Source organism: Dromiciops gliroides, chromosome 3 (genome assembly GCF_019393635.1).
Source record: "Dromiciops gliroides isolate mDroGli1 chromosome 3, mDroGli1.pri, whole genome shotgun sequence".
In the NCBI taxonomy this organism is placed as follows: domain Eukaryota; kingdom Metazoa; phylum Chordata; class Mammalia; order Microbiotheria; family Microbiotheriidae; genus Dromiciops; species Dromiciops gliroides.
In genome coordinates this window covers 250567536-250583438 of record NC_057863.1, presented here as the reverse complement: position 1 = coordinate 250583438, position 15903 = coordinate 250567536, and the positions used below count along the sequence as shown (strand labels likewise).

The window sequence follows — 15903 nt, the reverse complement described above, 5'->3', positions numbered from 1 at the left end:
TGTTTGTTGAAGGCGCTGAGCTTGGCTCGGGGGGTGGCTCTCGGTCCTCTGAGTCGGAGGCTGCCTCGGTGGCAGCGGCAAGGGGGAGGTGATGCCCCGTTACTATGAGGACAAGCCGGAGGATGACGGCGCATGCGCCGGGGTGAAGGAGGATCTGGGGGCGTGCCTACTGCAGTCGGACTGTGTGCTCAAGGTAGCCCCAACCAACCGACGACCGCGGGGGAGGGGGTGTCGGGCCCCTCCAAGACGAACTGCGCACCACCATCCCCCCAACCCTCCTAGGGAAAGGGGGGGGCAGAGCTTCCCGGGTTCTCTGCCTGTTAGCGAAGCTTCTCTCTGGGCTCCTTAGGCTGGCCGAGCCCCAACCCCATCTTTGTGTCTATAAGTATTTGGGTGAGCTGGCATGGCATAATCAATCAGAAATTAGTCCTAGAATTATAGGCTTGGAGCTGCAAAGGACCTTAAAGATGATCCAGGCCAACCGCTTTTTTAAATTTCCAGGAGGGCCACGGGATTTAGCGAGGCAGTGACTTGTCCAAGTTCAGGCAGAAACATAATTTGAACCCAGGTCTTCTGACTACAAATTGGCCTTTAACACTCGCGCCCCCCCCCTTCCCACCCCGTTACACGTTGCCGAAGTTCTTGACGGCACATACTCCTTCTCAAACCTTAATACCCTCCCATAATGATAACACTCTTCAGCAAACATTAAATGTGGCACTCTGTTGGGATCAAGGTGAAAGATGGATAATTTAGATAATGAATTCAGTAGGACAAAGCTTACAGTATGGTGGGGGATATTTTAAGACATTTAATCTTTGTAGATGCTCCTACTAACACAACTCTCATTTTTTCTATACTTTCTTTAGTAAATGGTTTCAGTGTTGTGAATGTGAATTTTGATTGCCTAATGGCTGGTTTTCTGGCAATTAGCGTTTCAATCCTTTAGCTGGGGTGGTAATTGATATTCCCTCTATGGACCTGGTTCTTTCTTGAACTCTCTCAGGCTAGTGTCACCTTCTGGAGCTTGTACTCAGCTATCATAGCCTTTGCAAATCCAGAGCCACCTCTCTCATTAAGCATTGGAGGGATGTGTTAGCTAAAGACTCAGCTGTGATAGATAGATAGATAGATAGATAGATAGATAGATAGACAGACAGACACACAGACAGACACACATACGCATATATGCATATATATAATGCATAAGAATTTTAAGCATAGTGCTGTATGAGGTCCATGGGGGTGAAAGATCTTGCTGCTCCCTTGGGAGGATCAGGAAAGGTTTACTGGCTGTAAATGTTAAGTGGAATAGAGGTCACATGACCTCTGTACTGGTTGCAAACCATAGTACATAGTCTTAGAGAATAGTCAAAATTTACTGAAGGGAAATCTTGCTTTCTCAGTGACCATGCAGAGCACGTGGAACTTTGGTTAACTTCTCCCCAGTATATTAAAGCACCACTTATGTTGAAATAAAAGAAAGAAACCTCACATAAAAATATTCAGTAGCACATCTTAAATACTTCGTGCTTCCAAGGCATCTGCTACTGATTAGTTGAGCCTTAAAAGTGATACTAGATGGGGGCAGCTAGGTGGCTCGGTGGATAAAGCACCAGCCCTGGATTCAGGAGGACCTGAGTTCAAAATAGGCCTCAGACACTTGACACTTGCTAGCTGTGTGACCCTGGGCAAGTGAACCCCCATTCCACCCCCCCCCAAGTGATGCTAGAGGGCAGCTAGGTGGCCCAGTGGATAGAGCACCAGCCCTGGATTCAAGAGGACCTGAGTTCAAATGTGGCCTCAGACACTTAACACTTAACTAGCTGTGTGACCCTGGACAAATCACTTAACCCCAATTGCCTCACCCAAAAAAAAAAAAAAAAGTGATACTAGACATGGTTAACAGACCAAATAGCATATGAATCCTTTTCTTTTTAAATCAGGTCTCAAAGGTTAGAGCTGGAAGGGACCTAAGGAATTATGTAGTCCATTTGACTGAGGAGGAACCAAGGTGAATTGATATGTTCAAGGTCACAAAAGGTCACATAGCTACTAAGTGGGAGATCCAGAACCTGAACCTGGGTCTAGTTGTTCCCTTGTCTAGTAATTTTTCTGCTATGCTATACAAGCTTCCATTCAACAAACTTACAAAGTGCAAATGCACAATGTGCTAGATTGGAGAAGATACAGGTAGAGTGATGCCCTCTAGCTTAATTACAGATTAATAACTAACATTTATTCCGTTATAATTACATAAAAGTTCAACTAGTATTTCATGAGTTTAGATGAAGGAGCACACCCTGGGAAAATCAGGAAAGGGTTACATGGAGGTGGCATTTGAGCCGAGTCTTGTTCTTGTTTTTGCAGCCTTTTAGATTTCACAGCAAAATTTGAAGGGAATTATGTTAAATACATACATTACAATAATGGTAGAGACTGATTTTACAAACGTAATTTATACTCCAAACATCGACAAACGTAAAAGTGTTCCAGAAAGCAGTGTTGTCTTCTGTGTTTAAGATGTCTTAAATAACTATACCTGTGTCCTACATTAATAATTTGTATATTTAACATAACTTATCTAGCTTTATACATCTCCTAGTGCCTAACACAGTACTCTCTGTGGAGCAGGTGCTTAAATAAAACTTTAATGAACGAATGATGTGTACAAAGAATAGCATGTATGAATTCATAGGACAAAGTTATGTTAAATATACAAATTATTAATGTAGGGCACAGGTATAGTTATTTAAGACATCATAAACACAGAAGACAACACTGCTTTCTGGAACACTTTTACGTTTGTCGATGTTTGGAGTATAAATTATGCTTGTAAAATCAGCCTCTACTTAATGATAATTAGATTATTATTGTAATGTATGTATTTAACACTCATAGTCTATGTATTTAACACAATTCCCTTCAAATTTTGCTGTGAAATCGAAAAGGCTGCAAAAATACTAAATGTTAACAATACAACTTGAAAAATTATAACAAGCTATTTGTCATAGCTTTTTTGTTTGTTTGTTTTGGGTTTTTTGCAGGGAAATGAGGGTTAAGTGACTTGCCCAGGGTCACACAGCTAGTAAGTGTCAAGTGTCTGAGACTGGATTTGAACTCGGGTCCTCCTGAATCCAGGGTCAGTGCTTTATCTACTACACCACCTAGCTGCCCCCTGTTATAGCTTTTTAAACTTTTTTTACCTGTATCTATTATGTTTCATAATGACAAGAATTATAAAGGGCTTGCGCTTACAAAGCCAACTTTACTCACATTTGTGACGGAGGTAATGCAAATGTATTGCATCCAGGTTCCCATTGGTGCCCTTAATGAATCTGGTAAAACGATCACTTATACTTAAATTGTCATTATTTGAAGCTATAATTATAAAAAAAATGATAATTCATTTCAGCCCGATGAAAATATGCTATAAAATGTATTATTCCTGTTTTGGGAGGATGAAACAGGCTCAGGGAGGCAAATTGATTCGCCTAGTCACACAGCTACTTAGTGTCAGAATTGACATTTGAACACTCACTCTAAGTCCATTGTGCTTTCCTGTACGTCAACAAGTATTCTCTTCATAATATCATTAAGTAGTTCTGTGAAAACACAATGTGAGGGAAAATGATATTACACAGGGCAGTTCCATACTATGAGTCATTGAGACTTCCAGCCAAAATGGCTGCCTGGTAGAGGCAGACAGTCCAACTCCCACATACTGCCTCCAGCAAAAACCTAAAAATAGTTCCAGACTGAATAATTCAATGAAAACAATAAGTGACTTCTGTCATGTCAAAACTACACAAAAAGTTAGAATCCCACAAGCAAAGCCTACCATATAAAACAGAACCTACCATATAAAATAGTGCTCATGCCCAGGCATATAAGCCCGAAGCATCGCTGACAATTACAGTTGGGCCAGAGACACTTGTAGCATTCAAGTATCTGTATCCTGAGGAATTAAGAGTAGGGTTTTTCCAGAAGGGTTCAGGGTGTCCAGAAATTCACTGTGTGTACTGGAAGCCCCTGGGAATAGCAGTGACAGTCATAGCAGTTGCTCAGACTGGGATACCCCAGGTCCAAGGACTCCAAGGTCCCTAGCACTCTGTTATAAGACACCAAGGAGGACTTTGAAGGTTAAGTGCTCAGGATCTCAAATATCAATGTGGAGATTGTTACAAGAACCGAGATGACCCATGTTAAGACCAAGCAGGACCAGTCACAACATCTGGACATACCAGAGGGTATAGAGCCTAATTCTGACACAAAGCCCCAAGTCAAGAAGTGACATTCAAAAAGAAGTGTAGACAAGAGGACAATTTTGAAAATAGGTTAGATTTATTATGTGTGGGCTTTTTGGTTTTTAAGCAAGTGGTATGTATGATAAATTCAGTTTCATCTGCAATCATCTTTTTTTCTTATCTTTTCTTTGGAAATGCTCATTTTTTTGCAAAAAGTTTTAAATTTAAAATTTTGGGGAGGAAAGGGCCATTGACCAAACAATATTACAGTGAAGTTTGGTGAGATTAGTGTTGTGGCAGAATGACATTAGTGAGGACAAATTTAAGCTTGCAGATTCTGTACTGCTTTGTCTCTCCCATCCCTACCCCATCTGTACATATAGGACTATCTGATTCTTATTTATTGATTTATTGGCAGGGCAGTGAGGTTTAAGTGACTTGCCCAGGGTCACACAGCTAGTGTCAAGTGTCTGAGGCCGGATTTGAACTCAGGTCCTCCTGAATCCAGGGCCAGTGCTTTATCCACCGTGCCACCTACCTACCCCGACGTAGGACTATCTAGCAAAATACTTACTAATTGAATTCATAATTGCATTAGTCAGGGTTAGTTGCTAAGTAGACTAGGACAAAGCTTTTAATAACAGAAAAGATCACTGCTCTAAATGCTTTAATTCAAACTGTAAACTTTTAGACCTGATTCTTGTGTATAATGTCAATTATTCCCCACAGTGTTTCCTGTAGCTTTCCATATGGTTAAGCTACTTCAGTTATTTAAATAGATAAGATAAGAAAAACCTAACATACTCATTAAAGAAGGTATGTATATCTTAATTTCATCATGTAATTTGGAAAAAAGCATTCTGCCTCACCATTTAGTTGTGTATGTATTGCTCAGTCATGTTTTTTTGTTTGTTTGTTTTGGCAAAGATACGGGAATGGTTTGTCCTTTCCTTCTCCAGCTCATTTTATAGAAGAGGAAACTGAGGCAAACAGAGTTAACTGACTTGCTCAGGGTCACATGGGCTAGTAAATATCTGAGGCTGGATTTGAACTCTTCTTTTCCTGACTCGAGGCCTGGCACTCATACTGTGTCACCTAGCTGCCCTTATTTTTTGTGTACTAAATTGTGAACTTAGGAGTAGGGATTGTGTCTAACTGATACTCTTTTATCTGGCTGAATCTTCAGCAGTCTTCTGATTACCATAGGTTCCTAATAAACATTTTTAATGTCAAATTTCATTTTAAATTTTATTATAAACTTAATAACCCTTTTCCAGGGTGTTTCAGTGGACAGTACTTGCCCTAGAATTGGAGAATCTGAGTTTGAATCTTGCCTCTGACACTTAATATGTGTGTGATATTGGGCAAGTCATTTAAACTTTCTTGGGCCTCCATTTTCTCATCTGTAAAATGAAAGGGATACACTAGATGGCTTCTGAAGTCCCTTCCTGCTCTAGATTTATTGTCCTATGACAAAAAACAATCAGAAAAACAGACAAAATGAAGAATAAAATCTTCTCACTGTTATTTTGAGAGATAGAATTTACAAACAAAAAAAGACATTTTTTAGTTCCTTTTCAGGTCTGTATGAAGTTCTATCTCTGGCATAGTTTCTTTCTTTCTTTCTTTTTTTTTTTTTGCAGGTCAGTGAGGGTTAAGTGACTTGCCCAGGGTCACACAGCTAGTAAGTGTCAAGTGTCTGAGGCCGGATTCGAACTTAGGTCCTCCTGAATCCAGGGCTGGTGCTCTATCCACTGTGCCACCTAGATGCCCCCATCTTTGTTTTTTAAATATATAATTTTTGTCAATGTTTATATAATTTTGGTTCTGCTGATCTCATTTTGCATTGTCATTCAGTCAGCAAGTTATTAAATGCTTAATATGTGTTAAGTACTCTGCTAGGCACTGGAGATATAAGCACAGTAAATGGAAAGGAGGTTAACTTTTAGAGGAGGTGATGTGGGATGGCAAATAGTTGATCAGATTGATTGTGAGGTGTCTCAAAAGAATTACAAGACTCAGTAACTCAATTTCCTAAGTTGAATTGAAAGACTGATGACCACAGGGAGACTACCATAAAAATGGGAAAGGTATATCAAATAGAAAAAAGAAAGATGGTTATATTTATAATCAGAAAATAATTAATCATCTCATTATCCTAATCTCCACCTTAGGGAGGTACAGGGGAAGGCCTATCCTAATTTGGAGTTTCTGGGGGCTTAAACCAACCCCCAAGGCGGGTACCTTTTTCTGTGGGGGGTGTTTTGGGGGTTTACCGTCATAAGGTGAATCTAATGACAAATTTGGCCCTTTCTGCACGTTCCTAAAAAAATGCTTAAACTTGTCAGACCCAGAGGGTCTTTGTGTTAATGATATCTCTTTATTTAAGATCTGGTCTCTAGGTGTCCTGTCATCTAGGAATATTAATGGCTATTAATGGTTAATGGTCGCTAGTTGAGGTCTTTGTTGATGGTAAGGGTTGATAGGGACAAACCCTCTTGGTTACAGTAAGAACACAAACCTTAGTTTCTCTGTTAACCCTTTTAGGTACCATTGATAAGGATTCAAGTCTCAGTGTATCTGTTAACCCCTTATTGCCTCCTCCATCAGAGGAGACATAGATACTTTAAAAAAAGAAACATGTAGGTATTTCCTCATTTCCTTGTATAAGTCATAGTTCCTTTTTTTTTTGCATTATAATCCATTATGTTAACATAGCATAATTTATCTTTTCCACAGTTTTGGACATATTGATTGACTAATTTTTGTTACATATAGGTCACTTTTGTGTATTTTTATAAACAGGTCTGTTATTGGGCGGGGGTGGGGGTGGGGGGTGGAGTAGAGGTTCTTGGGAATTCCTCTTTAAAGAATTACACGGGGGGCAGCTAGGTGGCACAGTGGATAGAGCACTGGCCCTGGATTCAGGAGGACCTGAGTTCAAATCCGGCCTCAGACCCTTGACACTTACTAGCTGTGTGACCCTGGGCAAGTCACTTGGCCCCAATTGCCTCACCAAAAAAAAAGAATTACACGGGGCAGCTAGGTGGTGCAGTGGATGGAGCACTGGCCCTGGATTCAGGAGTACCTGAGTTCAAATCCAGCCTCAGACACTTAACACTTACTAGCTGTGTGACCCTGGGCAAGTCACTTAACCCCAATTGCCTCACTAAAAAAAAAAAAAAACAACAACAAAGCAAAAACAATAAAGAATTACACCCTGTTGCACATAAATCCAATTAGAGTAAAATAATAGTTTATTTAGGCGCTAGGAAAAGGAAACCAAGAGAGAAGTCCTTATCTCATGGGGAGAAAGCATGGCACAGAGGTGTAGTTCTCTGAGATACTGATCTCCTTGAGCAGGAGACAGGCAGATACTTTTATAGAGGACCGATAGTGGTCCCAATGATGTAGGGTGGGTTTAATTGATTAGATTGATTATGAGGTGTCCCAAAGAATTACAAGACTCAGTGACTCAGTTTCCCAAGTTTTATTGCAATACTGTAAGTGACCACAGGGCGAGACACCATGGAGTTTTCTCTCCAATAGGGAGAGAGAAGACATAGTATGAATAAATTATAATAATCTCCACTTTAAGGAGGTACAGGGGAGGGCCTGTCCTAATTTGGAGTTCCTGGGGGCTTAAGCCAACCCCTGAGTCGAGTACCTTTTTCTGAGGAGGAGTGTTTTGGGGGTTTACATCATAAGGTGAACTGGGGACAAATTTGGCCTTTTCTGTACATGTTACCTCAACTTGCCACGGTCAGAGTGTCCCTGTGTTTTTCATTCTCAGGCCTAGTTTCTGGATATTAACATTTATCTATTAGGATTTCTATAACCTGTCTCTTTATGTTTTTGTTGTAGTTAAGGTCTCTGTGACCTGCCTTTTTATGTTTTTGTTGTGGGTGGTGATTAATGGGGGTAATTAATAGGAGCCAGAACTCCAGGTACCAGTTAACCAGAATCTAGGCCCTGACTTTGATGGGGGCCCAAGTCTTAAGTTATCCATTAATCCCTTTCAGAGCTCAGATCTAAATTAGAGCTCTGGTGTTAGGTTTGTCTGTTAACCCCTTTTAGGTACTATTGATAGGTTATCTGTTAGCCTTTTATTCTCCTCCATCACCATGAGGTGATCATCTGACTATGGAAAGTTGCCTTATTGGGGGAGGACCATCCCTGACTGGTGGTGGTGATGTAGGAGATGAAAAAAGGGTTAACAGAAAAACCTAAGACCCAAGCTCTAATTCAGATATGAGCTCTAAGAGGGATTCAAACCCCAGTTAATGGATAACTTACAAGTCGGGATGCTAAATTCTCTTACCCGTAGTAATCAGTACCCATAATGGGAACAGAGGGAGCTAGGCCGTGAAGATCTTAAATAAAATGACAGGCTATAAAAATTCTAATGAAAAATGAAGATGTTTTGAAACTAAGCATGGGAATCAGAAAGAGACATGCGCAGAAAAGGCCAAATTTGGGGGTGGCTAGGTGGCGCAGTGGATAAAGCACCGGCCCTGGATTCAGGAGTTCCTGAGTTCAAATCTGGCCTCAGACAGTTGACACTTACTGGCTGTGTGACCCTGGGCAAGTCACTTAACCCCCATTGTTCCCCCCCCCCAAAAAAAAAAGAAAAGGCCAAATTTGTCCCCAGATTCACCTTATGACAGGTAAACCCCAAAAACACACCACAGAAAAAGGTACCCACCTTGTGGTTTGGCTTCGGACCCCAGGAAATCCAAATTAGGATAAGCCCTCCCCTGTACCTCCCAAAGGTGGAGATTATTATAATAAGACTGATAATCAATTTATCCATACTTTAACTATAACTTGTCTTTCACTATTCGAGAGATACCTTTCCACTATTATGGTTCTCTCCCTGTGGTCACTCACAGTATTGCAATAAAACTTGGGAAACAGAGTCACTGAGTCTTGTAATTCTTTTGGGACGACTCACAATCAATTTGACCCCAAATTCCACCCACATCATTGGCTGAAGGAAATTGGGTGAGAGGCAACTCCAGAATCTCTCAAGCCATCTCTGTCCCCCTCACACCACAAAGGGGTGGAATGAAGGGTGTTGGTCCTGGAGTTATCTCAGTTTTTGTGATATTTTAAGGATAAAGGGTCTAACGATAAAATTTTGGTGTTGAAGGGTTTGTGACTCATGGTATATTGTATATTGTTTTCTAGAATGTATGCCAGTCCTATCAATATATTGGAGTGTTTACTTCCCCAAAGACCTATAAACATTTAGTTTGAGCATTTTTTGCTATTGAAACATGTTTTATAATGGACTGAGAGCCAGTTACAAAGATGTTCCCTAAGATATGAATATTTACCTTATGAACTGAGTTTATCAATGAAGATTATTCTGTAACCCTTAATTCAAACTGTCTTAGGTTTTATGGTATATCATTTAGTGGCAATTGATAGCAAGTGTTTTAACCCAGCCCTCCTTTCTTGACTCTCTTACTTATTCAAGAAGATAGTACAAAGTAATTCTTTTGTCTCCCCTCACCCAACTTCTGTTGGTTTTTTATTTTTCATGGATTAGTTCATTCTACTCTAGGTTCATGTCTTTTCTACTCATATATACACATAACTTTTAATTCCTTTATTTCCTACTCTTACCTAATTCACTAAGGAAAATTTCTCTCCTTGTCTCTCCTTTCCAGATTTATCTAAGATTTTTTTTTAATTTAATTTATTTTTTTTTTAGTGAGGCAATTGGGGTTAAGTGACTTGCCTAGGGTCACACAGCTAGTAAGTGTTAAGTATCTGAGGTCGGATTTGAAGTCAGGTCCTACTGACTCCGGGGCCAGTGCTCTATCCACTGCACCACCTAGCTACCCCTACCTAAGATATTTATTTTTAACTGTCCCCAAAACCTAGTGCCTTTAATTTACTTCTCTGAACCTCTTTATCCTTATCTGGAAGAGATTGAATTAGATGATTTACAAGGTCCTGCCTTAGCTCTAAGACTCTTTGATCTTATGATATTAAAAACATTTCAGGTCCTTTTCAGAATCTTAAAAGTTTTCATCAACCTCTCCAAATTTGCTTTCTTCCAAGTACCAACATTTAACATAAAGCATAATTTTTTAAAAAGAGGATGGAGGGGAGCAGCTAGGTGGCACAGTGGATAGAGCACTGGCCCTGGATTCAGGAGGACCTGAGTTCAAATCCAGCCTCAGACACTTAACAATTACTAGCTGTGTGACCCTAGGCAAGTCACTTAACCCCAATTGCCTCATCAGAAAAAAAAAAAAAAGATAAAGAGGATGGAGGGTATAATGAAAAGGACACTAGTCTTGAGGTAAGAAGACCTGGGTTTTTGTTCCATCTTTGATGCTTACTAATTTTACCCTGAAGAGATCATTGCTTTTTTGTGCCTCAGGTCTTTATTAGTGAAAATAGGGAGAACAAAGCAATACTTAAATCACAGGAGTATTTTGAGGAAAGCACTTTGTAAACCTAAAAGCACTATAAAGATGGGAACTATTTTTATTAATTTTTTCTTTGGTATTGTAACTATTGTTTTCCACTGAAAGCCATAGGTAAATGTACAATATTTATAATAGTACATTATAGATTAAACAGGTTTTATGGTCCTCCTTGTGAACCTAACCACAATTTAGAACATTGTTTCTGTGGGAAAATATATTTTCTTGTGCTCAGGAGATACTGAATTTAGTTTGTTGAATTAAAGTTGTAAATCAGGGACTGCTTGTATTCATTCATCAGTAGAAAGAATGATAAGTTTAACATCTTAGAACCTGGCTTCCAGTTCCCATTTTTGCCATTTGCTACTTGTGAGACTTGGGGCAAATACCTTAACTTTGGGGGGGCCATAGTTTCCTCATCTGGAAAATGAGGTAGTTGCCTCTTGATGACCTCTGAATCTTTAATCCTATAATTTAAATTTAGCCTTTGTATTTTTTTAGTGTTATATAGTTAGAAGATGAGAATCTCATCACCAAAAGACTGCCCACCAATGATTATGTTGACCACAGCAGCTCATGAAATCATTTACTAAAATGCACAGGGATTGTAGCTAGAGCCAGTTATCAAAGGTTTGTGAGAGCCCATTGTTAAATTGCCAGTGTGAGAAGTTTATACCTCAAACTTTGGCAATTGCTACAATTCAGGGCTTGATTTACTGCTCTCTTCATCGTCCACATAAGAAAGGATTAGTAATGCAGATTATACTGGAAAAAATAGTCTTATCTCATTCTTTCCTCTCCCCAAGCTGGTTTTCAAGTATTTGTTAGTACGTCCCTGAGTTGTAATATATTTTTCTGCACCCACTGAGAAGATTAAGATTGATCCTATATAATTTTCTTATTGATCCTATTTATAATTGAGTTTCTCCTGTAATTGCTTAAGTTGAAGTTGTTTGTCTCAAAACTTAATTTAGAATTCAGTTAGCCTATAATGGGTTAATTTTAGAAATCCAAGTCTCCTAATCGCTGATCTATTCTTGCATCTAGGAATTTAGCTGTCCTTTGAGGGGGTGTGTGTGTGTGTGTGTGTGTGTGCGTGTGTGTGTCTTGAGCACTAGGGAGTTGGGTCTAGTATCTTTACACCATGAAGCCATCCTTCAGGGATGTCTGGTTTGCTGTCCAAAAGGGGCTAGTCTGTTATCTTTTGATCTTGCACCTGGAGTCAAACAACAGGTACTTCTTAGGTACTAGGGGAAAAAGACAATGTTGTTGCTAGCTCCCATTATCAAACTTCTAACTAGTTATGGTGTTCCCTGGGGCTTGACTCTGTAGCCAGTCATATTGTGCTCAATCTCATGATGGTCATCTACCCTGTTTTTTGTTCTGTATTCCCCAAAATCTATAAAAAGGGAACTGTCCTTTTCCTTGGGGAGCTCTTTGGCATAAATGAAGGTAAATCATTGATCCATTTATTGACTGGCAGCATGCCCCTGCTAATGCTATCTTGCTTGGAGAATTGCCTCAGTTTACCCTTCTTGTTAAACTTAACTTGTGACACCATGTTGATGAAACTACAGAGAATTTTGAACTATAAATGAAATAGAAGATGCTATATTTGCTTTTTGTGAGACAATTTCCCAGATGATCACTTTGTATTGTTTTATATGTTACAGGAAGGAAAAACTCCTCGACAGTGTTTAAAGGAAGGAAATTGCGCAGCTTTGAAATACTCATTTTTTGAATGCAAAAGGTCAATGGTAAGTGGCTAAGACATTAGAAATAGAAATATTTATTTGAAGAATTGTGATTAAGTTGTTTTATAAACTATTCTAAGGAAAAATATATAGAGACAATTCTTCTAAGTTTTTTACTTAGTGAGTAGTGAAAAATTCCTTCCAGTGAGTGAAAAGTCAAGTGACATTTGCAAACTATTGCAGTTAGCAAAAATCTCTGGCATTATTTTGCTTCTATGGTGTTATCTAGCCTATTGTTCTTAGGAGTTTTAGTAAGTGTCAATTCAGGTCTTGGTGAGAGTAAGTGGGCAAGAGTTGCTACAAGTCACTGAATTCAAGCTAGTTATTAAGTACCTCCTCTGAACCTAGTCTTGTGCAGATATACATATGCTAAGGAGAGAAAGATTCTGTCTTAGAATGATTAGAAGCAGTGGAAGTGACTTGGGAAGGATGGAAAGAATGTCATTTATGGATGTCAAAGAAGTTAGGGGTTTGACCATCTATGAAACATTACATGGAAGAAGGCAGAAGAAAATTCAAAAGGGGAAACAGATGAACAAGGTAATGTTATTGTGTTAAACTTAATATATGCTTTAGAAAACAAGCTATATATTAAAGATTCACAGTTTCATACATAATCCTCTTTTTCTCTGTGTATGGGAATGTTAATGTTGATTTTTCAGTTCATATTAAAAAAGAATATTAAAAAATTAAGTTAGAAGTCTGCTGTAAGATCTTTTCAAGTTCTACGATTCTGTAATTCTCTAAAATATAAGATGATACAGTGAGAGCAAGCTGGGAAATTTTTTGGCAGCTTGATGTTAAGATGATTTCTACAAGATTTACGGTGCTCCAAGACATGATTCATTCTTGGGGAGTAGCCTACTACTAATAATTATTCCAGCTCATATTTTTAGAAAACTTTAAGGTTTGCAAATTGAATTCCGGATAACAACAGGTGGCTAGTAAAAAATTATTATTCCTATTTTACAGGTTAGAGATTAAGAAGTTAAATTTGAGGCAGAGAGAAAAAGATTAAGATTAAAATCAAGGTCACTCAGGTAATTGGGGATTTAAATCCAGATCATCTCACTTAAAATTACTGATGGAGAGAATCACACTACAATTGGTTTCCTCTCTATACATTAAAATCAGTGCTTTAATCCCAGACTAGTTTTCTGTTATTCAACATGTTGCAGGGCTTTTCCCTTTCAGTTTTGCATCAGAGTACAAATACAGTCAGTTCTGCTATAACGTGTTTCAAAAAAACAAATTTATACCAGCAGGATTACTATATTGGAGAATATTTTGAGAATAAGGTGATGTTTTAATTTTGCTTCTGAGTGATTTCTTCCTTGAGAAACAGCAAGAGAACTCAAAATTGTACCACTCACGATAACTCTCAAGCCACCATCTTTCCAATGCCCACTTCCACATGCAAACTTGAGGTCTTTGTCCATATAAAGTACATCTTTGGATGCAATTTGGAGCTGTAAGCAGACAATATATTAAGTTTAACACAGTGGCACAAACATTACCCTCATTTGTTTCCTCTTTTGAATTTTTCTTTTTGCTCTCTTCTTTGTAATGTTTCATTGAAGCTCAAACTAGAAAACAACATTTTATCCTTTCCAGGAAACAACATAAATAATGTTTTAATTTTCTGTATCGTTGCTTTCCTGTATTGGTGCTCATAATGTAGAGTTTACTACTGCCCAGATTGAGAGCTGAAAGAGACCTCAGAAGCTTCTAATTTAGTTTCTCCCTTTGCCTGCCTCCATTTTACAGATGAGGACAGTAAAACCCAGGTGATAGGTGATTTACCCAAGGTTATACTAGAAGGAGTATCTGAGGCAGGATCAAACCCATGTTTTGTTTTGTTTTTAACAGAACCAAGCTAGTTTTAAAAAAAATGATTGCTGGTTCAATTTAAAAGACACTTTTAATTGTAACCCATTCCTTTGTTTTTGTCAGGTGGATGGTTAGAAGATTGTCTCTGGTATTTTTTCTGCTCTACGCTGAAGTTTAGTTTGTTTTACTCTTAATATAATGACAGCCCTTAATAGAAGTTGTATTCAGTAATGTATCTTTTACAAGATGTTTGATTTAATAACTCTTTTTATGTTTTTAGTTGGATGCCAGATCAAGATTCAGAGGAAGAAAAGGATATTGACGCTTTTCTCTTAGAACCAAGATTAAAACAACATGGATTCATCTGTATGGTGAATGAGGCCAATTATTAAAAAGCATGCCTATATTTTTACCTCATACATTCAGTTGAATAACTTTGTGATTCTTTTTTAAGAGAAAACAGAGATGAATCCTGCTATTTAAATATGGACAGAAATTGATCTGTTAAATTGTTCTTATATAAGAGTATTAATTTGTATTAAGATGTAAGTTATGCATATAATAAATTTAAAAAATATTCTAAACATTAATTTTTAGAAAATTTATTCACTAATCAAATGACACGGACTAGAATTTTTTCCTAATAATACTGACTAGGTCACTAATGTGATTGAGGCTGCAAACATAACTTGGAACTTGGTAAGAAAATATGTAAAGTTTGCTTAATTAAAACATTCTTTTGTCCCCAATCTGCCATGGTTTAGCTATAGAAAGCTGTGTTTAGCATCTTGGAGAGATAATTATTTATTCCTAATTAATCATTTGAGTATTTTTTTAAAAAGACTTCACCTTCACTTATGTTTTCCCATGAAATAATATAGTTATATTTTTAGTTAATTTTGTTAACTCTTTTGAAGAAAGGGAACCCGCTATTCAATTTTTTAAAAAGATATTAGGAAAGCAATAATATCTGTTTTAATCATCACCTTGAACAACAACAAGAAGTTATTTTTTTTTTAAGTCCTGGCTAGAATTGAAAATAAAAGATAAAGTTGTATACCCAAGTTAAGATGGATTTTAAAAAGTAAATAAGAATGATTGAGTAAAGGTTTTTTGGTATAAATTGCTCAAATTAGAAATCATCCACTATCTAATTTTTTGTCAGTTATCATTACTAGAGAACAAATGTAGAAGCTAAGGAATTACTTTAAAAACTTAAGGTCAGGGCAGCTAGATGGCGCAGTGGATAGAGCACCAGCCCTGGATACAGGAGTACCTGAGTTCGGGTCCGGCCTCAGACACTTAACACTTACTAGCTATGTGACCCTGGGCAAGTCACTTAACCCCAATTGCCTTACTAAAAAAAAAAAAACCAAAACCTTAAGGTCATAGTAGTTGGTCACTAGTCTCTGGTTTGACATATAACAAAAGGTCTATTTTTTTGTAGCATAAAAGTAAAAGTTTATAAAACTTTTCCTTTGATAGACATGATCTGATCTGTGTAGCTACTTCTTTTACTGCTATAGATTGAAAATTTTCTATTCTGCCTCCCCCTACGTTATTCTCTTGTCCTTCCATAGACCCTCTCTAGAGGAGCCATCAGATGCACTTGAGGCCTTCCTAATGTTC

At 38.1% G+C, this 15903-nt stretch overlaps 1 protein-coding gene across 1 annotated transcript; it reads left to right on the top strand.

Moving 5' to 3' along the window:
• Positions 1 to 63: 63 nt before the first annotated feature.
• LOC122749341 (cytochrome c oxidase assembly factor 5) lies at positions 64 to 15023 on the top strand. Its single transcript, XM_043995668.1, has 3 exons — positions 64 to 193; positions 12364 to 12447; positions 14555 to 15023. The coding sequence occupies exons 1-3, from the start codon at positions 92 to 94 to the stop codon at positions 14594 to 14596; spliced, it is 228 nt and encodes a 75-aa protein (XP_043851603.1). The 5' UTR covers positions 64 to 91; the 3' UTR covers positions 14597 to 15023.
• The last annotated feature ends 880 nt before the right edge of the window (positions 15024 to 15903 follow it).